This window comes from Microtus pennsylvanicus, chromosome 11 (genome assembly GCF_037038515.1).
Source record: "Microtus pennsylvanicus isolate mMicPen1 chromosome 11, mMicPen1.hap1, whole genome shotgun sequence".
Taxonomy (NCBI): Eukaryota; Metazoa; Chordata; class Mammalia; order Rodentia; family Cricetidae; genus Microtus; species Microtus pennsylvanicus.
Genome location: NC_134589.1, coordinates 38,301,456 through 38,328,344, shown reverse-complemented (window position 1 = coordinate 38,328,344; position 26,889 = coordinate 38,301,456). Strand labels below are relative to the sequence as shown.

The window sequence follows — 26,889 nt, the reverse complement described above, 5'->3', positions numbered from 1 at the left end:
GATGGGGCTTTTGTCTGCTCTGGCAGATGTTTTCCAAGGTAATGAGGTGATCCTTCTGAGCTCCGAGACATGCCTCCTGCTGTTGAACAGACAGAGGATCTGTTTGTGTTTAAATTATTTTTAGCCAACAAATATAACAATGTGCCTTGTTATATTTTCACACACATCTGCCCTTGTAATTCACCCACATCCATATCCGGTTACCCTCCCCGCTTCCTCCTCTTCCCTCCTGATGGTCACCTTGCCAATCCCACAGTCCCCTGGGGTGTCCATATATGTGTGTATACACAGAAATGGGTTCTGCGATAAGAGAAAGCATGTAACCTTTGTCATTCTTTGGCCTCTTCCTCTTCTCTTGTTCCCTTCCTCCCACCTTGAGACATGGTTCTCACTCAGCATAAAGTGAAGTTCCATATAGATGGGAAAAGAAGCAATATTTGCAGCTCTGGGTCTGAAATATTTTATTCACCAAAAAGATTTTTTTCTAATATTTTCTGTTTTCCTTCCTGCAAATAACATAATTTCATTTTTATTTAATCTGAATGACATTTCATAATGTACATATGAGTATACATATCTTACATATATATAACATATATTAATAAACATTTGGCAACATGTGAGATGCAAACTGACATTTTAGTGATTCAGGAAAATAATTAATTCTGAAATGTCAAGTGTTGGAAAACTATCCATCAGGTTCACATGGTCATCTGGACACAAGTTTGCGTTGGTAGATCAAGCTTAGATTCAAGGCTTTGGGCACCATTTCCTTGAGGTTCCAGTATCGCAGGATCATCTCAGGGATGGAAAGTCCAGAAGACGACAGGATGCAGGCAGCATTACTGCGGTCACTACAGGTGTGTATCAAGTGATCCAACCGCAGTCTATGAAACGAACAGTTTCTCTGCCTACAGGTGTCAAGGTCGGGGAGGAGCACATGGCAGGATGCAGAAGTCTCAATTCTGCTCCCTTCACCTTCAACTGGGGTGTCCTAAGCAAGGGTGCTAGAGTCACCCACAGGCTCTTTTACCTGCCTGAGGTTCCTGGTGGAGAGGCACCCACAGCTGGGGTGTCTGAAGACCCATTCTCCTGCCCCCTGGCCTCCCCTTTCCTCTCGCCTTTGCCTAAGCTCTTGCCTCTTCCTCACTCCCTCTATTTTCTTTCTCACCTCTCCTCTCTACCCTAAAGTCTCTCCTTTCTCCCCACACCTGGTTGGTGGTTCTTAAATGTTGTGGGTCAGAGACTTGTATTGCCATAATTATCATAAGTCAGGGCACAAAGAAAAAGTGGTGGATGATTCTTGTCTGCTTAGGGTAGTACATGGAGACTCCCACAGATCCCCCATCTTCCCAAAGACCTAGGAGATACAGCTTGCATCTTATGAGCCAGCATCCCACACTTCCTCCCCTGGCTCAGTCTCCCTCCCCATGCTCCTTCCCTGCAAGGCTCTGACAGGTGTTCCTGCCTGTCCCTAGTGGCAGAGGGCAGAGACAGCATCTTTATCCTGAGGATTCTGGTGAAGTTGTGAAGGCTGAGTTACCAAGTTCTAGGAGCCCAGTTCTTCAATTTCGACAGGCTGAGTGACAATCACAGAAAGGGATCAAAGAGCTTAGAGTTCTCACACTTCCTGGTTTGACGCTAACCGATGATTCACAGGTTCTCCAAAACTGAACTCCGTATTGAGAGTGGAGGAATCCGCTCACACCGCAAAGATCCACAAAGAGGAAAGTTTAGTGCGACCACAAGTACTGAAATTTGGCACTTCCAAATCCACCTGCGGAGGAAATCTGGTGACAGCCATCAAGCCCCTGCTGTGGGAGTCTGTCCCAGGCTCGAACTTCCCTGCTTCGTCCAGCAGGTGTCCACAGCACAGCCAGCTCACAGGAGGCATCAAGCCGGAGAGATTCTTTGGAGCAGCTTTATAGGTAAGTGAGCTACACTCTGTGGTAGCATTCACCATCTCAACATTTTTATCCCTCTCTTTCCCCATGCCCTCCCAGAATTCACTCTGCTGGCTCTGGGATGAGGAGGGAGCACTTCCAGCGCAACACCCAGCCCTGGAGAGGAGCCTGGTTGCTTTGACTTCTTTCTGGAAACTTTGGCTCCTGTTCATCTTCATAGACTCCTTCACAGGTGCTGAGGGCTTGGAAGTTTAGGGAGAATGGGATCAAAACAAAGTCCCTCAGGCTGCTTGGGTTGCGGTACTTACAGATCCCTAAGAGAGGAAACCTGGGTTCTGAGAGGGTCAAGCAGGGGAAGTGAGGCAGGGAGAAAAGGTTATGCACAGGCCAGGTTTGTGCAGGACTCCAAGTCCCTCGGGGGGGGGGGGTCCATCTCTCAGAGACAAGACTCTGTAGAATGTTAGGGGAAATTTGCCATTAGGCAGGGAGGAACTGCATCCCAGAACTAAAGAGATCTATGAACCCGAGAGTCCTGAGAATTTTTTTTATCTAGAATGAGAACATGATCTTCCAAGAGGCAAAGCATCATCCTAACAGGGAATGCGCCAGGGTTATTTGTTTCCCAAGAGGCATCGTCTCCCACTCTTGTGTCCCCACCCCATTTTATTCCCTCCTGCCGAACGGCACTGCCTGCAGAACTAGGGACATCTGTCTGAATGCCATCATTTCCTGCTAAAGGTAACAACAGCCAAAGTTGTGAGTTGAGCTCTGAGAGAATTTTCTCCAGTGAACACTCTAAAGAATTTTACAAAAAAACAAAAAACAAAAAAAAAACGAGTGTTTAAACCAGACTCAAAGGTTGTGGAAGATCAGCGAGTTTCATTCAGGGACCAGAATTCATGGACTCCAGACTCCAGCTTACTAGTTGAGGACTGCTTTCCAGGTAGATGCCCGCGGGAATTTAAGTCATAAAATTTTTCATAGTTACAGGCATGAAATTAGAGAGCCTGGGTCCCAGGTTAGCCCTCAGATTTCCTATAAGATGATTCCACACCAGTTTCCTTGAGTTTCACTTTGGGGTAAGATATGGTTCCTTCCCCTTTTGATGTTGGGGAGTGGACTAGGGATGCTGGCTTAAAACAAGGTGCTGAATGGGAGGTGCTGGAAGGAAATGAACAGATACTGCTCAGCAATGAATAGAACAGGGTGGGGCTGCAGCTCCTAACTGGGCAGAAATGAAACTGCATTTCCCGTAATCTTACAAGACTTTCGGTTTTGTTTTTCTTTGGTCTCCCTGTCTCCTCTCTACTCATAGCTCTCTACCCCAATGCCTACCCTGCAAGCAGACTATGGCAGACAGAATCTTGCTAAAAATATAGCCCAGTTTGTCTTCAGACTCAGTTTTGCAAGTGCTGAGATGACAGGCATGCAACCCCAACCCCCCTGACTCCCCATTTCCCCTTGCTTTGGAGTGAAGATATCATCTGGAAAACCCTCAGGGAAACTGGTCCCAAGTTTGGGGCAGCATCCCATGGAGAAAATAGGATCTACCAACATTCACTTGTTGTGATAAGGAGAAGAAAGATCAGCACGGAAGAAGCAGACATCTCTCTCTGCTGTCTGGGCACAGCGCTGTTACACTGAGACTATTGTGGAGCCCTGAACTTAAGCACAGATGGCTGTGTCCCATTGGTGTTCCTCTGCCAGGAGTCAGGACTTCTGCCTCAGCATCTCTTCCTCTAGAATGTCTTGAGTTCTAGTCAAAAGCTTTCTCCCCTGAGGGCTTCTCTGAATGAAGATCTCTCAGGAAGGCATCTTCACGTTCCTAGGCAACCCTAAGGGATGCTGTGCATGGTGCAGTTGGTTCTAGGTCTGCAGTCACAGTGTGATCTCCTAGAGGCACTAGATGCAGCTCTATAGGCTTGCCCAAGATAAACCCGGTAGAGCAAAGACTGATGCCATCCTCTAGGGCATCGTTTTCTAGTTCATTTCCAAATTCTTAGGTGTTCATCACTTGACCCAGTAGTTCTGATTTCCAAAGCTTCTCTCTCCATGCACATAGCTGTATGTACTCAGATGATTCTTTGCTAGTTTACAGACCTGAGACAGAAGGCCCAGTAGGGCCTCATGGTTTAGACTAAATCTTCATTTCCAGAAATTCCAACTCCTTCTTTACATGGTTTTGCTCCTTCAGAGTTCCACTTCATACTTTCTGGATCTATTTCTGTTTTGTCTACTTGTTCTGGCCTCCCACCCATTCCAGCAGATCTTGATAGATGCCTGAACTATGCTGTGTATAGGACTAGGGACTCCATGAGAGAACTCTTGGGCTTAAAGAAAATCAGATGTGATTAGCATACCCAAACCTCAGTTACACTGAGCCACGACGCTAGTATAGTTGGAGTAACAGGGGATTCCTTACTCTCACGTTAATGTTGCATGTGGGATTGGGCAGCGTGTTAGAGTCTTTTTGAGAACAGTTCGTGAGCCGGGCGGTGGTGGCGCACGCCTTTAATTTCAGCACTCGGGAGGCAGAGGCAGGCGGATCTCTGTGAGTTCGAGCCCAGCCTGGTCTACAAGAGCTAGTTCCAGGACAGGAACCAAAAAGCTACGGAGAAATCCTGTCTTGAAAAATCCAAAAAAAAAAAAAGAAAAGAAAAGCAGTTCATTATAATTATACAAACTTAATTGTGAATAATATGTGACGCCATGGAAAAGCAAGATTCCAAATTCTCTTCTTCGCTTTCATATAGGATGGCAAAACAATGAGTTCATGTCTGTAAAATATTGAAGCCATTTAATATAATCTAATTTTATGTATAGGTTGGGCACAGTGCATATCAGGCAAGTGTCTTTTCACTGAGGATCCCCCACATCCTTGGGACTCATTTTATGATGCTGTTACACTTGACATGACCATCCACCCACAACAATAGCGGAAAGAACCTCATTGATGCAAACTTAAAACAATTGCCAGTAAATTAACTTTTGTGCTAAGGTAACAAAGTAATAGAACGTTTCTATGGTCACAGTTATTCAGGAGACTGAGGCAGGAGGATTGCTTAAGAGTTAAAGCCCACACTAGGCAGGAAAAAACAAGGAAAACCATCCTGAGTACTCTTTCTCCCACAGAAACATTAAAAACCAGAGACCCACTGAATTACAAGTCAGAGGTTGACGGCAACAACATGTATGCCCAATCAAAAAGAAGTCAGTTTCAAAACTGGGAGAGCTCAGGCTAGAAAGATGGCTCAGTGGTTAAGAGCACTGGCTGTTCTTGCAGAGGACCAGGGATCTGTTCCCAGCACCCACCTATAGACAAGCATCCAGTCCCAGAGGATTCAGTGCTGTCTTATGACCTCTATGAACACCACACACACACACACACACACACACACGCTAATAGACACACATATATGCAAAATACCCATAAGCACAAAATTTAAAAAAAGATCTTAAGGCAACAGCAACAACAAAAGTAGTTAACAGCTGTCATATCATTTTATTCTCCATTTGCAGAACAATGGACCCTGCCGGCTCTTTAGAGGAAAACCCCGGCGGGTGAGAGGCACAGAGACCCAGCCTGTGTCATTCTGACACTGATCTGACAGAGTGGCACAGTTTGGTGGAATACGAATATAGACATTTTTCCTTGCAGTGTAGGTGGCAAAAGGTCAAAATGCAGATGCCGTCGTGGTTACGATCGAGTGACGATCCTCTTTTGTTTGAAGACCGCCAGCGTCTCACTGTGACATGACGCACAGTGTGAGCTTAGCTATCTGGAGTTCCTTTTATCAGAACACTGGGACCATTTAGATGGTTCCACCTTGTTGACCTGGTAACCCCCCAGAGGCTTCATGACCACAGGAGTAGTAATTACAGCATCAGCTTTGAAAGGAAAGAAGCCTAGTGATTCTGTTTAAACTGTAAGAACCACACCTCCCTGGAAATATGTGGCTGTCTTACAGGAAGAGAGGACCACAACTCAGGTCGTCCTCCCTAAGATCAATGGCCAAAGTTTGTGAGTGAAATTTATTCCTAGAAAGAAAGAAAATAAATACCCTTCTTTATTGTTCTGTGTCCCTTAGGTCCCAAGGGACAATTTTGCTAAGGGACTCTCCATGAAGAGAGATCATCACACTTGCTGAATGAACATCTGAAATTATTCAAGAAAAAGTATCAGTGGCTTTATAGAAAACCTACATCTTTAAGAAAAAAATTAGGTAAATTGCCCTTGTAGTTTATGGAAAGACACAAAATTCAAGTTGTATCATGTTAAATATTAAGAAGGAAATAAATTACTGATAAGATGAAGCTAAACTACAGATGGATCATAATGAAGGATAGCAACAGACCTGAGAGTCACTACATATGTGCGCTATCATGGCCTAGTATCTATCTCCAAATGGCTTATTCCCCCACCTGCACACTGCGCAGTGCCATGGAACTCACCCAGTGTACAATTTTGCTGTTAGCTTCTCAGTATAGAATTTGCTCTACCTCTTCAGCCTTATTCTAATGGTTCTGCCTGTCTTCCAGGAAAGAATTTCCCTCTGGGAACAGAATGGCTGGGGTGGAACAGAACATCACCATCGATCCTGAAAGCACCTCCGCTGAGCTGGTTCTAAATGCAGAAGTCACTCTTGGGCAGGATGGTCTTGGGAAACAGAAGACAATCATTTTAGCTGCTGTGTGTGCTCTGCTGAATTCCCAAGGAGGCAAGGTCAGGGCTCATATTAAAAATCAAGACTATAATTACAACAAACACGAAATAAGAGAAGATTTGGAGCTCTCTTTCAATGATATTATGCCACTTGCTCGGATCCACCTCGACTTCGAACAGGAAGAACGCTGCTTTGTCATCTCTGTGAAACCATGCAGTCTGGATAACTCTGGTTTGAAGCCTGCTACCATTGCAACCAACTTGTACCAGAGAAATGGTGCCTGCTGTTATCCAATGGACTTGGATGCTGCTCTGGAATTTTTCAAAGACCCGGAGAACCATGGATTAAGATCTCCAATAAAAACAGTGTCGTCTGACAAAAGGCCTGGGGAAGATGTGCAAGAAGAACTCCGCAACCCCGGACAAGAAAAGCTCCATGTGCAAGAAGAATGGGATGTGCAAGAAGAACGGGATGTGCAAGAAGAACGGGATGTGCAAGAAGAACGGGATGTGCAAGAAGAACGGGATGTGCAAGAAGAACGGGATGTGCAAGAACGGGATGTGCAAGAAGAACGGGATGTGCAAGAAGAACGGGATGTGCAAGAAGAACGGGATGTGCAAGAAGAACGGGATGTGCAAGAAGAACGGGATGTGCAAGAAGAACGGGATGTGCAAGAAGAACGGGATGTGCAAGAACGGGATGTGCAAGAAGAACGGGATGTGCAAGAAGAACGGGATGTGCAAGAAGAACGGGATGTGCAAGAAGAACGGGATGTGCAAGAAGATCAGGATGTGCAAGAAGAACGGCATGTGCAAGAGCTGGCTGCAGCTTTTTTTAACAAGGCAGAACTCACAGAAGAAAAATTCTCCTTTAGCGAATCCAAAAATGTTGAATATAAATCGTTCGAAACAAAAAAGTTGTTACAACGAGTTAAAGATATTCTCCCTAAAACTCTGTCTTCATTTGCCAACACTGACGGGGGATATTTGTTCATTGGCTTAGATGAAAAAGAAAAGCGAATAGTTGGTTTTGAAGCGGAGAAGAGCAAGCTTGTGCGTCTAGAGAGTGAAATAGAGAAGTGCATCCGACAGCTGCCTGTTGGTCACATCTGTGAGGAGAAGCAGGAGAAGATAAGGTACACATGCAAATTCATCCCAGTCCTCAGACAGGGAGCTGTGCGCTCATATGTGTGTGCACTCAGAGTGGAGAAGTTCTGCTGTGCTGTGTTCGCTGAAGAGCCTGAATCCTGGCACGTGGAAGACAGCTGTGTGAAGAGGTTTACCTCAGAGGAATGGGTCAAGATCTTAATGTCTAAGCCGGGCAGTGGTGGCGCACGCCTTTAATCCCAGCACTCGGGAGGCAGAGGCAAGCGGATCTCTGTGAGTTCGAGACCAGCCTGGTCTACAAGAGCTAGTTCCAGGACAGGCTCCAAAACCACAGAGAAACCCTGTCTCGAAAAACAAAACAAAAAAAAACAAACAAAAAAAAAGATCTTAATGTCTAGCAGGCCAGGGTCAGGAAGGGGGATTAACAATTAGAATACATTTAGCTTGGGAAGTTGGAAGACTTTCTCTTGGGAATTTGAGACAAGATCATTAGTTCTGACTCTACTCCGTTAGTGATCAACAGCGGAGCTGAAGTCTCCACTGCTCCTGCCAACTACCTGGGACAGAGATTCCTCTCACCCTGGATATCACATCAACCACCTCTACTCCTGTGTAAAGAAAGCTCCAGCATCTCCCACCTGAGCTCCATTTCAGGCAGTAGGCATTTCTTTCAGCAGTCTGGGCCTTGGTTTTTTGCTCTTTCTCTCCCCACTTTTTTCCCATTGACTCTTTTCTCCCTGAACCGTCCTCCCTTCCAGTCACATTATCAGACATCTCACAGCCCTAGAGTTTGTGATGAGGAAAGTACCTTGCGGTGTGTCAGGTTTGCAAAAGAAAAACCTCCAATGAGGCCAGAGCAGCACCAGCAGCCCCGAGTCTGCACAGTTCCCAGCAGCTGCTGCCGTCTCCACCCAAGCTCACCATTGCTTCACCAGCCTCCCACCTTCTTTTCCACAGCTTTTCAATAAATACAGATAAACAAATAAAAACCTCAGCAATGTGCTCACAGGAAACAATCTTCTTCGTGAGAAACCGTCCATTGATTTGGGCCCAATTAGATCTAGTTTAGAGATGAGAAAGTTTTGATTTAAATTTTAAAATTCCCACAGAAAATCATGGGTCTAATAAATTTCAACTCAGGATCCAAAGCCAAGGCTGCCCGACCCCAAAGTCAGTGTCAGCCTCCATGCCTCTCTGCCTCCCTGGACAGCACAATCAGTGACGTGCAGTGATGTGGGATTCCCCTCTGTATGCTGTGATTACCATTGATTAATAAAGAACTGTTTTGAGTCTATAGCAGAGCAGGAAAGAAGAGAGCTAGGTGGAGAAACTAAACTGAATGCTGGGAGAAAGGAGGCAGAGTGAGAGAGAAGCCATGTAGCCCTGCTGGAGACAGACAGTGGAATTTTACCCGGTAAGCCACAGCCACGTGGCGATACACAGATAATTAAGATGTAAGAGTTAGCCAATAAGAAGCTAGAGCTAATGGGACAAGCAGTGATTTAATTAATACAGTTTCTATTTGGTTATTTCGGAGCTGAACAGCCAGGAAGAAACAAGCAGCCTCTTACTGCAGTGCAGCTCCGTGTTGACAGTAGTGGTCTGATTTATGCTGAGATGAAGGAATACACTTATAGTATTTCATGTCAGCCAAATTGATTCCTCTTAAGTGCCACAACCTTTTCTCTAAAACCTAATATTTACCCAAGTGACTTACATAGAAGGAGATGTTCAGAGAAATGTATTATCTTCACTAAAGAATTTAAAAACATAGTTGTCATCAAAAATTCTGTAGTGCCACACTACAGAAGAGTAGAAACAGAGAACCATAAAAGAGAACCCATTCTTGTTCTACCCTGATCCAACAGACGGACCACAGCTGTTTTTCACTTTTTTTGTCTCCATGCCCAGAAGCATCTTGGCTGAGCACACTCCACTTGCTGCCCCTCAGGGCTGATGTTCCACAACCCCTTCTCACTCTGCAGACAAAGCATCTTCCAGGTCACAGCCTAGGCACAGCAGGTCCTTGGTGCCTTTGAGCAATGGTAATGCGGGTTTTCTGTAGCCTGAGATGAGGCCTGTGGGAGAGGAAGAGGCTGGTGGATTAGCACTTTACTCCATTAAGTCTTAAAATCCAGGACATGGGAGGATTCCAACACTCCAGGGCACTCGACCACAAAACAATACAAGAGAGACACATTCCCCTCCCCACAGGTCACTGTGAGAAGCTGGCACCGGTGACAAATGTGTCCTCCGTGAAGAGTGGCAGTTGACAGGTACAGAATCCAGGAGGTCCGTAAGCAGATCCCTGCTTGCCCAAAGGTTACTAGACAGTGGTAGCAATTGCGACCCCACTACATACTGTTTGGCATTATTTGATTTAAAGCAACTGAAAAACTGCAGATGCAAGAGAGACAATCTAATTCTTTCTCCTCCTAGAAACAGGAGATGAAAACTCCCCCAGGCAAGGTGCCCTCCCTGTAGGAAGAAACATGCTTCCGTGGGAATCTCAGAGAAGAGCATTCTATAGCAAACCTTTCTTATTTATAATCCCTTTCTCACTGCATTCTCCCTTCGCTCCTTTGCTATCCTTTCCCACGACCTTTTCCCCCCTCTTATTCTCTGTTCCTTCTTCCCTTTGGTCCTGTTCTTCTTCCAAATAAATCTGAATTTTGCATATAAAAGAAGATGATCTTGCTGGGTGGTGGTGGTGCACGCCTTTAATCCCAGCACCCGGGAGGCAGAGGCAGGCGGATCTCAGTGAGTTCGAGACCAGCCTGGTCTACAAGAGCTAGTTCCAGGACAGGCTCCAAAACTACAGAGAAGCCCTGTCTTGAAACGAGAGAGAGAGAGAGAGAGAGAGAGAGAGAGGAAGATGATACATATTTCTCATTCCAGGTATGGCTTATTTTACTAAACAAAATAATCTCAAGCTGTAGCCCCTATCCTGGGAAAGAGAGCATCACTTCATTTTCATCGTGGTTAAGTAAACCCTCGTTGTGAACAGATGTCAGAGTTTCTTTATCAAGTCCTCTGTTGATGCGCACTGTCCTAATTCCACATCTGGTCTATTGTGAACGTTCTCCAGGCGACCCGGATGTGCCTGTATCCCTGTCATCTATAGACTTAGATTCTTTCAGGCTTCGACACAGGATTGGTGCAAATGCATCCTGTGGTGGGTTTTGTCCTCAGTAATCTCCACAGTTTTGTTTCATGATTGCTCTAAGTTACACACATATAAACTGTTATTATCCTCTAGGGGAAGAGATCTGTTGTTGCTATTCTAGTGTTTTCAAACACAAGTTTTCTATTTCTTGACAATTTCATACATATGAGCAATGTATCTTGATCAAATCAAGCTCCAGCCTCTCCTGAGATGCGCCCTCCCCATCTCCACCACATCTCATTAAAATATAATCCGCTGAGACCACTAAGTGCTGCCTGCTTAAGTGTGGGTGAGCTACAAGGAGTCACATCTCTGAGTAAAAATGATCACCCCGTGTGCTGGATAGTTTAAGTCAACCTGACACCAGCAAGTCATCTGAGAGGAGAGAACCTCAATTAAGAAAATGTCTCTACAAAATAGCCGGGGAGAAAATTGGGATGTTGGGGGTGGGGTGGGATGGGGGTAAGGGGAGATGGGGAGAGAAAAGGTAGAAGGGAAGGAGCGGGGGACTTGGGGAAACAGGAGGATTGGGATCTGAGATCCCAAGGTCCCAATGAGGAGCAGAAGGAGGGAGAACATGAGCAAAGAAGTCGGGACCACGAGGGGTGCACCCACCCACTGAGACAGTGGAGCTGATCTACTGGGAGCTCACCAAGGCCAGCTGGACTGTTACGGAAATAGCATGGGATAAAACTGGACTCTCTGAACATGGCGAACAATGAGGGCTGATGAGACGCCAAGGACAATGGCACGGGGTTTTGATCCTACTTAATGTGCTGGCTTGGTGGGAGCCTAGCCAGTTTGGATGTTCACCTTCCTTGATATGGACGGAGGGGGGAGGACCTAGGACTTACCACTGGGCAGGGAACCCTGACTGCTCTTTGGACTGGAGAGGGAGGGGGAGAGGAGTGGGGGGAGGGGGAGAAGGGCGGGAGGAGGGAGAGAAGAGTGGGAGGAGGGGGAGGGAAATGGAAGGCTCGGAGGAGGTGGAAATTTTTTTTATTCTCCTTTTATCAATAAAAAAAAACTGAGCCATATTTCCAGTTTCATGAAATAAAATAAAAGTGTCATTTATTTAAAAAAGAAAAAGAAAAAAAGAAAATGTCTCTATAAAATTGGGCTGTCAGTTATCCTGTAGGCATTTTCTTTTTGTGATGGATAGAGGAAGGCCAGTCCATTGTGGGTGGGGCCATTTCAAGTCTGGTGGCCCTGAGTTCCATAAGAAAGCAGACTGAGCAAGCCATAGGGAGCAAGTCACTTAACAGCACTCACCCTTGGCCTCTGTATCAGCTCCTGCCTCCAGGTTCCTGCCCTGTTTGAGTTTCTGTCTTAACTTCCTTCCGTTAAGGATTACAATGTGGAAGCGTAAGACAGATAAACCCTTTTCTCCCCAATTTGCTTTGGACATGGTGTTTCATCACAGCAATAGTAACCTCAACTAAGACTCCACCTCTCCAGCAGCCATCAGCTGCCAACAGCCTCTCTAGGATGGAGCTTCATAACTACCTCCCCATCCATGCTGCAATTATTCACTGACTGGATCTTGTGTGGGTCGTGTGTAGATGCTCACAGCTGCTGTGAATTTATGAGCACAGCAACCTTGTCATGTCCAGAAATGGCATTTCACAGAACTGGAAGAGGCATTTTAAAACATTTTTGGACAATGACTTACCGTGTAGGTCAGGCTAGCCTTAAACTCACTGTGTAGCCCAGAATGGCCTCCAACGTACAACAGTCCTCTTACCTCAGCCTCCCAGACTGCTGTGACTAAAAGAGAGAGAGTGTCAGCCAACCAGGAGGGATGGGGAAGGGAGAGAGGTTGCCTTATATGTCCAATAGTTCTACGTTGCTCAAGAAGTGTTTTCCAGTAAGGAAATTAAGAAAGCAAACAAAACTGAGCAAAACTAACAAGAAGAAGCAAAATTGCTAGAGCCACCCAGGGAATCAGTCAGTTCATCTCCTTGACTATCTACTTAAGTGTTCTAGTACCCTCCATGACCCTGAGAGTTTCAGTTGAAGCTCAGCTGAGGTTCCTGCTGGATCCCAGTTACTGGTGTGGCTCTTGAAACTGTGGCATCACTGGAAGACTGGTCAGTGCTCCTGACTGCTGAACCATCTCTACAGCCCACAAAACAGCTTTGGAAAGTTTAACCACAAATGTGAGGAGCACCCACAAGAGTGTACAGGTGTGGAAATTACCCTGACAAGACTCAGGAAGTTCTCTCCCAGAATCAGTGAACAAAGCTGAAACTGCACTGCAAGCTGGTTCACGCAGAAACGTGAGGCAGGAGAATTGCTGTGACCTTGAAGCCTGGTAGAGCAAAGAATAAGATTTTTTTAAACAGAGGAGGTGAAGGCGGGTGTAGAGAGACAGAAAGTCTAGCAGAGACAGACAGACAGACATTTAGAATAAAGGCCATTATCACTAGTTATCAGGATAGTGTGCATGTAGAAATCTTTTAATGCAGTGATTCTCAATCTTCATAACCCTATGATCCTTTAATACTCATGTTGTGGTGACCCCCAACCATAAAATTATATTCCTTGCCATTTTTTTTTTTTGGTTTTTTAAGACTGTTTCTTTGTGTAACAGTCCTAACTGTCCTGGAAGTCACTCTATAGACCAGGCTGGCCTGGAATTCACAGAGATCCGTCTGCCTCTTCCTCCCAAGTGCTAGGATTAAAAGTGTGTGCCCATAACCTTGCTAGTTCGTAAGTGTGGTTTTGCTACTGCTATGAATCATAATGTAAACTTCTGTGTTCTACGATGGTCTTAAGTGAACTCTTTGAAAGGATTGCTCACCCCCAAAGCGGTCAAGAACCAGAGCTTGAGATCCACTGTTCTAAGGGACTGTGAAATTCCTCCAAGAGTCACAGACTCACTGGCCTATGGTACCTCGGGAGGAAAACACGGGGACAAGAGATTCACACTCATATCAAGACAGTGAGGGTGAAGGTGAAAAGCCAGTGTGGACTGGACGGCTCCTGAAGACACACCCTCTAACCATGGCACTCAGACTTGGAGACATCTGCTTTTTCTTTATGTCTTGAAGCCATTTGGCCACTCCATGGGTCAGCACATGCTCTCACTGGCTGCTGGAGACCAGAGAGGATGTTCTCAGTGGTTACAAATCTCAGCTCTGGAGACATAAAACAAGATGAAAGACAAACAATTTTCCCCTTGTGACAACATTATAAAAGGGACAGAAAGCACACAGAGACTATTCCAGGGGAGGCTGTGATTCACCCCCAAACCAAACTCATGAAGTCACAGGAAAGAACCAGATCCCTCAGTCTTTGTCTATCTGCATTTTTGTCTCTGTCTCTCTGTCTGTCTCTGTCTTTCTCCCTCTCTCTCTCTCACTCTCCTTGTGTGTGTGCATATGTGTTTGGTTAGTGACACCAGACTTCACACATACTAGATAAATCTACCTCTGAGCTCCATCCCTACCCTGAGCAGAAAGTTTTTGACAAGTTCTGTTGGGCCTCATGAGGCCCAGTGTAACTTCCTAAACCTAACTTGAATTTGATAAGGCCCAGTGTAACTTCCTAAGCCTAACTTGAGTTTGGAGAGGAGTGACTCAGACAGCCTGATCTAGGCCTGCCTCTGCCCAGCCACCTCTGACGTGACAGGATATTATTGGCCCTTATTTCTCCCTCCAACTCACCCCATCCCAAGACTTCTGTCTACTACCTAGGCCCTTTATAAGTTCCTGCCCTGATGCAATAAAGTGAGATCCTGCTTTGACAGTCTCCCAGCTCAGTGTGTGTTTCTCCTAAGTGGCCGGCAGGGGTGGCGGTGGGGGTTTCAGGTCCTGCTCATCCCCAGGGAGAGATCAGTGGGACTGGTTCTGTCTCAGCCCTGTCTTCTGGAGGACCCAGCAATGTTCCTTGCTGATTCCTTTGGACAATGATGAAGCTGAAAACTTGGGGAACTGAAATACTTACAAAGTAGTAAACCAAATCTGGCAAGTGTAGACATTAAACTGAAGTGTGTGTGAAGACAAAGATAAAATTACTCGAGAGATGGCGCTGCAAAGTACAGTGGTTGAATGCATGCTTAACACGAAATATACAAACACAAAGAGAGACACGTGCATGTGCACATACACACACATGCATGCATGTGCACAAACATACACACATTCACATAACACATCCACATACCCGTGCACGTACACACGCAGGCAAAAAGACACACAGGAAAGGGGAAGATAGGGTGAGGGAGAAGAGACTAACAAGAAGGGGAAAGAAACACATGGGTCTCTCATATATGAACGTAGATTGGCATGTATGATATGAAGGAAGAAGGAAGTTAATTAGGAGACTAGTGGGGGAAAAGACAGATGTGAGGGAGGGTAATGGGCAAGGAACAAATCTATCCATGTATGAAGACTGCAGAAGATTTCCTTTATTTTGAGCATTAACTAGCTAAAAAACACTAATGATAAAAAAAAATCTGAAATGAAAACCAGCCAGACCTGGAGACACATGGTGGGAGAGGATGGTGGAAGAAGCAGGAGTTCCATGCCCTTGCTAGTAACACAGCCAGTCCAAGGACAGCCAGGGCTACCTGAGACCCTGTTGGACCACAAGAGAAACCAATGGGCACAGTTTATTGTTGTGTGATATTTGGTTTGTGTTCTAACAAATGAAACTTGCTTGGAGTCAGTGGGCAGAGCTAGCCACTAGTTAACCACAGAGGTCTGGAGGTCTATACAGAGAAGAGTGCTGTGTGATAATGCTTTTGTACACTGTAAAGATTTGTCATTCATATTGGTGTTAATAGAACATTGATTGGCCAGTAGTCAGGAAGGAAGTATAGGCAAGGAAACCAGACGAAGAGAATTCGGAAATGAGAAAAGGGAGAGACATAGTCACCACCCAGATGCAGTGGAAGCAAGATGAGAATACTTCACTGAGAAAAGGTACCAAGCCTAAACAAGATAAGACTTAAGGGTTAACCCTTAAATTAAGGGTTAATTTAAATTTTAAGAGCTAGCTATTTATAATCCTGAGCTAATAGGCCAAACCAGTTAAAAATCAATATAATCCTCTGTGTGTTTAATTTGGCAGCTGGATCCACCCAATTCCTTAGCTTTTTGAGGGTCTAGCTTCATGGTGGAGGTACTGGTGGGAGCTACACTTATTGCCACAACTCCATGGAGTTCCTAGGTCCAAGCCAACACAAAGAAGCATGCTGCCACCTGCTCATAAACACCATTTAAGCTGGGGGGTGGTGGCACACGCCTTTAATCCCTGCACTCGGGAGGCAGAGGCAGCCGGATCTCTGGGAGTTCAAGGCCAGCCTGGTCTACAAGAGCTAGTTCCAGGACAGGCACCAAACCAAAGCTACAGAGAAACCCTGACTCGAAACCCCCCCCCAAAAAAAAACAAATAAACAAACAAAAAACACCATTTAAGTGTTTGGTGGTAGTTCCTCTTAAAAGATATTTTATTATAAGTGCTGCTGCATTAATCCAACTTATATATTTTAAAAATGCCATTCCCCTCATTGTTTTGCAAGGAATTTGGTGTTTTCTAAGTCAGCTTCTTCAGTCTCAAGGCAGCTTGTAAAATGATGAATATTGCCCAACAGGAAGTAGACTTTGATTCCTGAGGTTAGTAGGGCGGAGGCAGAGGAGAACAGAGAACTGCACTTTCGTTTTCTAAGAAACAAAACCTTAGAAAGGTGGGGAAATTGAAAGGAAGCCAACCTCAGCCTTTTGCCTGGAATTGCATTACCTCACAGAGGCAAAATGGAGCTGTGTCCTCAAGCCTTAGGTCTGCATCCGTCACTGTCTGACTCTTGAACTAATCAGGGCTTCTGGAGTCTTCTACTCTTTCAAAACCCCAACAATATGGATTTTTTTTAACTCCCCAGGCAAGTTGTTTGTTCAAATTCCCTTGGAGATGGGAAACAGATTAAAATACAATTACAAATAATTCAGCAAGTGAGGAGTTGGTGACTCCTTCCGCTCTGCCACAGCAGTGGCCTGGAGCACATTCCCTCAGTTTCTCACACGGGCAGCCCCCTACCTGTCCTGACAGTGAGAGTCTAGGCTGCACTTGAACCAGCAGGGAGTTGAGGCAGGACTGGGGCTTGGGTTGAGCTCCAGAGACCAAACAATGCACCCCACAGAGTCCCTGGTGGTCTGGGCATTTTGTCCCCTGTGTATTCAAACCTGAGGTCTCTGAACACTGGAAGTGACAGAGATCAAAGGGGATGGGTAAACCCAGTCTTTGTAAAATATATATACACCACCTTTCAAAACAAACAAAATAAAACAAAAGCCCAAAAATAAAGAAACGGACATTGCTTGTGTTTTCCTGAGATTACTCATTGAAGTAAAGAGCTAAAAAAAAAAAAAAAAAAAAAAAAAAAAACAGCAGTAGGAGGCTGTAAACTCCTTAGAGCCACTGGCGTCTTTTCTTGCAGTGCTGGGGGGGGGGGGTGCCCTCTGCCTGCAGTGGTGCAGCAGCTGTTGCAGTTTAAAAAGTGGCATGCGAGAGAAGGTCGCCATGTGACAGAGCTCACATGGCAAAGGTAAGGGGGAGGGGAGAAAGGGGGAGACTGGCCTCTGGAGACAGGAGTGGTAGAAGAGAACAGAGAGGCAGAGAGAGAAAGGAAGAGAGGGAGAGACAGAGAGACAGGCAGAGAGAGAGGCAAAGAGAGTTAGAGAGAGAAGGGCTAAGGCCAGCCTGCATCTTCAGAGGAGCATCAAGAAAGAGAGAGAGGGAATGAGTGGAGCTTGTCTCTTAAAGGGGGCACCTAGCACATGCGCACAGACTATGTAGTGACATAGTGGGCATAGAACGCTCGACTAGTCAGGGTACTGCCTGAGTGCATCCTGCCAGGTCCTCAGGGGAAGGACAGTGCAGGTGCCTGGATGCTAACATTCCTACCTTTGTTTATTATAAAAAGTGAGTTAGGGATGGTAAGTGGGGACAGGAAATGAGGGCACCAAGTCCTCGAAACTGCTTCCTGCTAACATGTGGGCATCAAAATCTTGGGAAATTAGAGTGGGGTGCTGGCAATGAGGTCCTGGAGTAGATGGCTGTTTCACTTCTGTCCACGCTCTGTGGAAACATCTGGCACTGCTTGGACCGGGGAAGATGTTGGCAGGACAGAAGATAAAAATTAAGTTTAGAGAAAAAAAATCCTTAGGTCCTTGTAATTGAGGGAGGGGACATCACAAGACCAGGGAAAGGGGGGATCGTGCTTATCTGGAGTGAATCTGACATGTTTGGGTGGATCCCAGTTGACTCCCTGGAACCTACTAGAATTCTGTGAGTTTGGGAAAAGATAAGTTAGGAACGGCAGCACACTCACACCAGAGATGATTTTCACCGAAAGCATTAACGCCCTTTCTTCTGTCCAGGAAACTGCGACAGATGTTTGTAGCACAATGCAAAGGACCTTTTAAGTCTATAGTTAGAAACCAGCTAAGGGAATTTAAATCCTGAGCTTGTGGCTATGGTGGCATGGTGGTAGTATGGTGTGTAGTTCTTCACCAGCGCTAGGTTACTAGCTTACCAGAATCCCATCCATTACTGTGAAGACTGTCAACTTTTGCAGTCTTAATATCACAGTAGCATAACGAGAGAGAGAAACGGGCTTCGTTCTTTCAAACGTCTCAAATCGCTTTCTCGTCACTGGCACTTAAGCCTTTCATCCTCAGACCTTCATAACACGCATTCACACACCTTGAGTCACTTTCTTAGACCTTAAAACACTCTGAGATCCTCACATCTTATGCTGTCTCACCCTCACATAAACTTCACACCTCAAACACCGTCTTTCTATCTAATTCACTAGGAGACACAGGGGGCTGACCACTGCGGGCAGTCAGTGCAAAGTGAGCTCCTTCAAATAAAGGAATGGCAAAGGTTACATTGAAACATGTTTTGAGATTTCTCTTTTCTTGAGTCTTGGAGCAAGGGGAACTGTGTGCGGATTTAGTATTAACTCTGGGAAAGTGAGGCCTGTGACCTGAATTTCACACAGAGACCTGAGGAAGCAGCTGAAGCCGTGGTTGCTGCTGTTAAACTGACACAGCTACCAGTCGTCAAACGGCATCAGTGTTCTGAGAAGTGTAATGTTTACCTGAGTGGAGCGATTGAAAATGAGAGACGCTTACTTGCTGGCTACCTAGACAGCTACTCCCCAAGGTCCTCCATGATAGTTGAGGGCAGAGGTCTCAGGGCAACATCAGTCTTCTGCTGTTAGGTCTAGGCCTGCAAGGTCACAGAAGGTCCAACAGGGGTGAGGAATTTGGTGGAGGAGCAGCCTGCCTTTGTCTAGGCAACAACTCAAGGCAGTCGACTCCCCAGTGTCCTGTTGTCCACGGTCTGAAGAGGGTCTCGGCAGTACTCGAAATGAAAGGCAGTTTTTGCTTGGTGACTGGGGACACTTTCACAGCATGTTCTGGACATGCCTCAGATTGCTGGTAGGTAATAGAAAATGCCAGGCTAGTCTACCAATCTTTCACACGATGCCAATGTTATAATTTTTTTATTTTATTTATTTATTTATTAAAGATTTCTGCCTCCTCCCCGCCACCGCCTCCCATTTCCCTCCCCCTCCCCCTATCAAGTCCCCCTCCCTCATCAGCTCGAAGAGCAATCAGGGTTCCCTGACGTGTGGGAAGTCCAAGGACCGCCCACCTCCATCAGGTCTAGTATGGTGGGCATCCAAACTGTCTAGGCTCCCCCAAAGCCAGTATGTGCAGTAGGATCAAAAAGTGGCTTGAGAAAGACACCATGCGATGGAGCTCACAAGGAGGAGTTTTTTATTAGGAGAAAGGGATTGGGGGAAAGTGGGGAGAAAGGGAGAGACCAGCCCCTGGGGACAGGTGTGACAAAAGAGAAGAGGGAGTTGGGGAGGGGACAACATGAATGGGGCGAGAGAAACAGGGTGACAGGCAGAGAGACAGAGATAGAGAGTGAGGGACGCAAAGGCCTACCTGCCTGCCTCTTCAAAGGAGCAAGGGAAAGAAGAGAGAGGTAACATCTGGAGCCTGTCTCTTAAATGGGGGGAAGGGGTGACATAGGGCACACAGACAATAGAGTGACTTAGTGGCCATAGGATGCTGGGCTGGCCAGGTTTCTGTCTGAAGGCTCCTGCCAGGTGCCCAAGGGCTAACAGAAGCCCTCTGCAGGCCCCTTCCTTCTCCCCAGGACACTCACTGCTCTCCTCCTCCCCTCCCCCCAGCACCTGCCCTTTGTGGCTCTGGGGCTTAGGCTGCTCTAGGATGGCTGCTAAAGATGGAAGGCTGGCGCTCCTCCTAAGAGACCACAAACAGTTCATTTCTTTTCTAAATTAAATTAGAATTTCTTTCATGCCAGTATTTATTATATAGGAACAAATTCCCCTGGACCTCTACCCTCCCTTTGCCCTTCTCCTTCCATCTGGTCCCTGTGTTCTCCTCACACTTTCACGTTTGTTTGCGTTCCGTTTGTTCTTGTTCTTGTCTTCGTCCATTTGAGTGAGAATTACACAGAGCGTGACAGTTCCCCATCATACTTCCTGGAGTGACGCAATGCTCAAAGTCCCAGAGGACAGCACAGGTTAATTCATAAAACTAGTCACTTCAGGGCATCAAGTAACCACACCTTGGCTATATATTAGCCAGCTGCTGTCTAAGAGTTTATCAGGGGAGGTTTTTAGCCACCCAATGTATTCTTCATTCATCTCTGGAAAGAGAAACAACTGGAAACCTACCAGTGCTCTGGCTTCAAGGAACTCAGCTCCCAGGACACTGAGTAAGTGAGCCAGGTCCATTGCAGCATCCATGACCCTACTGTCTTTCTCTTTCTTTTCCCACCCAAAGTCAGGGCCTGTCAACTTACTGACCCCTGGGGGATGTGGAGTGGGGGAGTTGCCAGCACAACCCATCCCTCTCAGGTAAACCCAACCTGGTTTCCTTGTAGGAATCTCGACTCCTTGGCATCTTCATAGACTCTTCTGTCAAACACAGACTGCTGAGGACTTGAGAGTCACCGGAGCTGAGGTGAGAGCAAATGTCTTCCTCTCTTGGGGAGGGGGGCTTTAAGTTGCTGAGTGAGAAGCTACTATGCTCATTCTGTGACTGACTAGTGAGGCAGGAATAGGGAGGTAATGAGGGGCTTGTATGGCAGGCTTGTGTGACTCTCTAGAGTCTCTTGAGGGTTCCCTATTCTCCTGGAGACCTGACCCTGTTGCAAGGTAAGAAAACATGGTTCCCAGAAGGGAAGTAGCACTTTAGAGCCAGAAAAAAATCAGCCCCTATGGAACTTTGTAATTTAGAAGATGGGAACTTTGCTTTTCGAAGGGAAATGCACAGTGCCAACCCAGGAGAGAAAGAGACAGCGTGGTCTAGGCTTGGGTGTTTGTTTCTGTTCCACAGAAAGCAGGTCCTTCCTCTCCTGGCCACTCTTTCTCTGCTTTCCTACCAACCTGCATTTGGGGGAAAGTAAGGACATCTGAATGCCATCCTCTTTACTTCCAAAGAGAGCTGACTGGATTCCCTGAACCCCAGTTTTCTTTTGAGAGAATGTCCTGAAACTCAATGCTACAATTTAAGAAGGAACCTGGTAAATTAGACCCAGGGCTCCAGGACTTGAGTGAGCTCTACATCAATCTTGGAAATTGGTGAGCTCTGGTGTCTGCCTTGGTTTTTAAGGATGGTGTCATAGCCGTGTTCCTGAAGGTAGTGGATATAAACCATAGTCAGTTTTCATAGATGGACCCTTGAATTGAGATGGTCATTGTCCCAGGCTAGCCCACAACTCCTCTCAATGTGACTGCATGGTAGCACCCTCGGGTTTTAATAATCTCAGGGGCATTGTCATTTTGCACTTCGGTGTGAAATATGACTTCTGTTCCCTTTTCATACAGGGGTGCTGGCTTAGGGCAGGACCTGGTAAGGAGGGTGCAGGACAGGAGGGGCTGGTAAGGAATGAGGAACTGAGACTGCTCAGGAGTGCAGAGAACAGGGTGGAGTGCAACTATTAACTGACCAGAAAGGAAACTGCTTCTTCCTCGGCGGTACAGTCGCTTTAGACCCAGTGTAGTTTGGTTGTGGGTCTGTTTTTGTATTTTAGAAGGGAAGGAGGCAGACAGGGTCTTGGTGTGTACCCCAGGCTGGCCTGTGATTCACAGTGTGTGTTCTGCCTGCCTCAAGCTCAGGATGCCCACAGCAGGCTCCCAAAGCCGACACCATGCTTGGCTCCTGACAGCTCTTTAAATGGAGATGAAGATCTCTGGCAGGGCATTAGGGAAAGTGACTGACATCTGGGGCTGCCCTCCTGTGTAGAAATAGGCACTGACTGGCACTAACACACACTCATTAGCTCTCCCGTGAACCAGAATGCTCATCACAGTAAGAACACACAACTTCCTGTGTGTTTCTAGCTCAGTTACATCACATGAACATCATGATTAGGCATTCAGTCTACATTTGAGTGATCACACACCTCTGGTTTCCTCACTGTTCTTCTCCTGGGAGACCAGACTTCTTTCTTTAGCCTGACTGTGAACTTTCAGCAGAGTGTTCAGTGCTTTCTTTACCTCAGACCTATCTGAATGCATGGCCAGTCTGAACTCATCTTGGGACAGTGTTTTCCTCCTTGCTCGGGGTACTTGGGGAACATAGAGGAATGTACTGGTTTATAATAGATATGGAACCCTAGGCCTGTGTCCTATCAGGTGCTGAGCGTGCCTGCACAGACCCGCCCAATAGAAAATTGTTGGGGAAAACCCAATGGTGAATATAAAATATATAAGTAGTTTTATCACTTGACCTAGTAATTCAGCTTCCAGAAACTTCTCTAGTGTTCCTATGGTTTTACAGTTTTAGATAATATTACCTTCTTGTAAAATGAGTCACGAATTCTGATGCATCCTCATGGTTTAGTTAAATTGGATTCCTGGAGTCAAAACAAACTTCTTTCCCACAAGGTTGTTTGACTTCAGTATTCTATTTTTCTTTTCTGTGATTTAATTATTTTGTGTATCTTCTCAGGATTCCCACCTTCCAGTATAATTTTTATACCCCTGCACCACATCTACATGTAGATTTCAGGACATTTATGAGAGAACCCTGGGCCTATAGAAATTCAATAGCTGTGGCCAGGAGGGTTGACTCATCCCTTTAATTCCAGTACTCAGGCTGCAGGGGCAGGTGGATCTCTGTGAGTTAGAGGCCATTCTGATGGGTCGAGGCCAGCCAAGTGGACATATAAAGATCCCATCTCAAAATACATAAATAAAAATGAAATATAAATAAATAAATAATTAGTGATATGATGATTAGTATTCTCCTGCCTCAGTTATGATTACACCCAATCCTCACATATATTACTCTAACCATCTGGAAGCCATGTCCAATCTCAGTTGTCATGATATTAAGAAGTACTGGTGCATTATTATGAATATGAAATTAGGAGCAGTTTACAGGCACTGGGATGGTGTTGAGGCTCAGAGCACTTGCTGCTCTTGCAGAGGACCTGGGTTTGGTTTTCAGCATGCTGGCTCACCAACATCCCTAACTTCAGTTTCGGGGATCCCTCTTCAGAACTCCATGAGCGCCAGTCCCATGTGTGGTACCCACACATATGTGAATCAAAACACTACTTTTTAAAAAGCTACAGTTTTCAGGGTTTTGACGGAAGCTGTTAATCATTATTTTTAAACTAATTGTAAATGAAAAATGACTGCAAAGCAAAACAAAATTCCAAACTTTCTACTTTGATTTTTGCCAGGATGGCAAACCATGATGAACTCGCCCATGAGGGAAAGAAAGCTCATCATGTCAGTGAAATGGTACTTCCTTCAGCTGTAGGGTAATGGCTGTGCTGCACGGTGTTCTATCCAGAATGGTCCACACATCAGGGCAGATCTCTGCCATTGAGCTGCGACCCAGCACTTCCCCCTCCTTTCGTGAAGTTGCTGAAAAATTAACACCAGCATTTTTTTCAACAGTGATGCTAAGAAGAACATCATAGGTGCAGAAGCTTAAGTCAAATGTTAATAGATTGACTTCTCCCCTAGAAATAACAACAGAGTGATGGGTGTGCCCATAATCATGGGTGCTTGGGAGGCTGAGGTGGGAACAAGGTTGGAGGCCAGAATTTGGGTAACTCTGGACAGAGAGAGGAGGAAGACAAAGGAACAAAACTGCTTTATTCCCTCTGTGGAAACACTAAATAAACAATAACAACGAAACTAAACCAGAACTCATGAAGGTTAAGTATTTATCCAGGAGAAGCCACATTCGGCACTGAAGGAACTCTCATCCTTGCAGGGCTCCTGCTCTGGAGGAGGCTGCACAACGTGAAATTCCCTCTTTTGAACAAAAAGAACTTCAAGCAACAAGATTCCAGCATAAGGTAGGGTGAGCCAGGTTCACACCAGCGTCCTACAGATTCATTGCATTTCTCTTTCTGTCCTCACCCCAAAAGCAGGTCCTGTCTATTCCGGGATGAATAAGAGTTGATGCTTCAACAATCCACTGTTTCCTGTAAATCCTGGATAAATTGGTCTCTTCTAGAATCTTTGGATCCTTGGCATCTCCACAGCCTCTTCTCCCAAAGCACAGACTTCTGGGGACCTGGATGCTGCAGGAGTTTGGTGAGAGCAAATGCTTTTCTCTATTTAGGGATAGGGAAAGATTAAGGTGCTGGATTATGCTTGGTCCAAGTCTGGCTGGTGAGGCAGGGGAGGAGGGGTTTGTGTAGATCCTCAGCGTCCCTTAATGATGCCCCATCCTCTTAGAGAACTAACTCTACAACCAGAAACTGATGAAAGATCTCTACACAGAGAAGAATGAAATTGGAATTCACACTAAAGATATACTTCAGCTAAAAATAGGCTAAAAAGATAATTTTCAGACCCCACAGCTCAGATGCTGAAAGAGGAGAAACCCCAGGATCCCATCTGTTCAGGAATCCACAGCTGGATAGAGGCTAGGGAAACATTCAACGCAGATTCACAAATGCCAAAGAGACACTTGACAAAAATTTAAAGTCATAATCTTTGAGGAGGTACAAGAAGAACAGTGAAATATGATTTATTCTTGTCACAATGACTGGGTAATTTATTATTTTAATTATTATTATATTTATATTATAATTGTTTTATTTTATAATTATTATTTTATTATTATTTGTTGTTGCCTTCATGTACACCATGTGTGTGCCTGTTGCTCTGTAGAGATAAAGAGGATGACAGATTCCCTGGAACCAGAGTTACAGAAGGCTGTGAGTCATCACGTGGGTGCTAGGAACTGAACCAGGTCCTCTGGGGGAGCAGCCAGTGCTTTAACTGCTGAGCTATCCTTCAGCATCCTGACTTTTTATAAGACTAATTTATTTTACGTGCATGTAGGAAACTTGAGTCTTCTGCAAGAGCAGCAGGTGCTCTTACCTATGGAGCCTGTCTCTTCAGCTCCTGAATCTGCAGTGACTGTTATCAGAAAGATGAAAGAGAAATGTTGTCAGAGATGTGGAGTCAAGAGATCCCAGGACAGCGTGGGTGAGCATATGACTTAGAGTGGAGAACTTGGAGAACACAGTGGCAGCTCAGCGAGTGAGAGACACCACTAGGTTTGTCCAGGGAAGTGAGATCGTTATGGCAGAGGGTTGCCTGTCCCTGGCTGTTGCTGCATTTTTGAAAAAGTCAAAATATGAAATCATGGATGGATGAGAAGCACAGAATATGTAGTACACATACAACGGGCTGGTATGGAGCCTTAAAAGGAGGGAAATATAGTCCCTTGTGAACACATGGAAGAACCTGAATATGTTCTGTATTATATGCCAGGCACAGAAGGGGGAATCCTGTATGAATTCACTTACATAAGGAATCTAAAGAAACTGAGATGACAGGAGAAGTTAGGGTGGCAGTGAGCAGGGAATGGGCTCACATGCTGAAAGGCTAGCAATTGTCTGTTATGTAAGAGGAGCATTGCAGAACAGGGCGCCTACAGCAAACGGTAGTGTGTTCTACCTGGAAAGCTACCAAAATTAGACATCGTATTGTGGTACAGAGGGATGAAGGCAGGGCCGAGGACATGCTGGGCAAATGCTCTGCTTTTGAGCTCTATCTCCAGTCCTCTGATTACTTTTTATTTGGAGAAGGAGTTTCGCTAAAGTTACTCAGGCTGACATTGAACTCACTCTGCATTCCAAGCTTGATTTTGAAGTTGTGCAGTTTCCGCCTCAGCCTCCTGGGTACTGGGATTATAGGATGCACCACCAGACCTAACTCTAGAAGTAGGTGGTTAGTGTTCTTCACACAAAAATGACAGTTTCCTCCTATTTGTATCAAATAATCCATAAGTTAATTAACTTAGTTTAACCATCTCATAATATGTATATATTTCATATGGGTATTCTGCACTCTGAATAAACGGCATTTATGTTAGCAAGAGAAGAAAGGAAGGATGGAGAAAGACTGACAAGGATAGATGGCTCAGCAATCCAGAGCACTGGCTGCTCTTCTAGAAGACCTGTTCCTACCACCCAAGGGCAACTCACAACCATTTGTAACTCCAAGTCAGATGTTCTAATGTCATTGTCTGACTGCCAAAGATACCAGGGACATTAGTGATTCACAGACATACATAACGGGGAAAAAAACATTCAAAAAATTTAAGCTATCATACACACACAAAGCACACTCAAACATGTTCAGAGAGCTAAAAATCTACAGGGCATAAAAGAATCCTGAGCATCCACACCAAGCTGGCAAGAACAGCACAAGTCACTCACACAAACTCGGTTGCCTGAAGTCAGATGAGCTCAGTGGGGGTTAGCTCACAACAGGGACAGGCCATTGGCCAAGACACTGAAGTGCCCCACCTTATCCTCCCACAGCTCTGCAGCTCCTCTTGTCCAAGGCTGTCTTCGCTGTCATTTTGTGTGAGAGTGCCCCCTAGCGTCAGTACAGCAAAGCAGCCGCAGTTCAAAACACCTCAGGCTGAAAGTTAGGATGAGAAAATTGATTTGTTGGTGGTGGTGATGTTTTTCCTTCACAGAAGCCTCTTTCTTATTGATTGGTATTCGTT

At 45.6% G+C, this 26,889-nt stretch overlaps 2 protein-coding genes across 6 annotated transcripts in view; both read left to right on the top strand.

Annotated features, from left to right (window-relative positions):
• The window catches only part of LOC142860286 (schlafen family member 2-like), a 57,005-nt gene that overhangs the window by 22,315 nt on the left and 7,801 nt on the right, over nt 1–26,889 (top strand). Inside the window, exons 1-4 of one of the 5 annotated variants that reach the window (XM_075991344.1) lie at nt 20,438–20,605; nt 20,774–20,853; nt 24,127–24,211; nt 24,373–24,452. The exons of 3 other annotated variants lie outside the window; for them this stretch is intronic. In XM_075991344.1, the coding sequence (XP_075847459.1) occupies nt 24,437–24,452 (16 nt within the window). In that variant the 5' untranslated portion in view covers nt 20,438–20,605; nt 20,774–20,853; nt 24,127–24,211; nt 24,373–24,436. Of the gene's footprint in view, nt 1–20,437; nt 20,606–20,773; nt 20,854–24,126; nt 24,453–26,889 lie in introns of those variants that run through there. One more of the 5 variants, XM_075991343.1, reaches the window with a different exon arrangement.
• Nucleotides 1,654–11,270, top strand: LOC142860287 (schlafen family member 1-like). The gene is made up of 2 exons (XM_075991350.1): nt 1,654–1,928; nt 6,444–11,270. Exon 2 carries the CDS (start codon nt 6,469–6,471, stop codon nt 7,909–7,911), a length of 1,443 nt encoding a protein of 480 aa, XP_075847465.1. The 5' UTR covers nt 1,654–1,928; nt 6,444–6,468; the 3' UTR covers nt 7,912–11,270.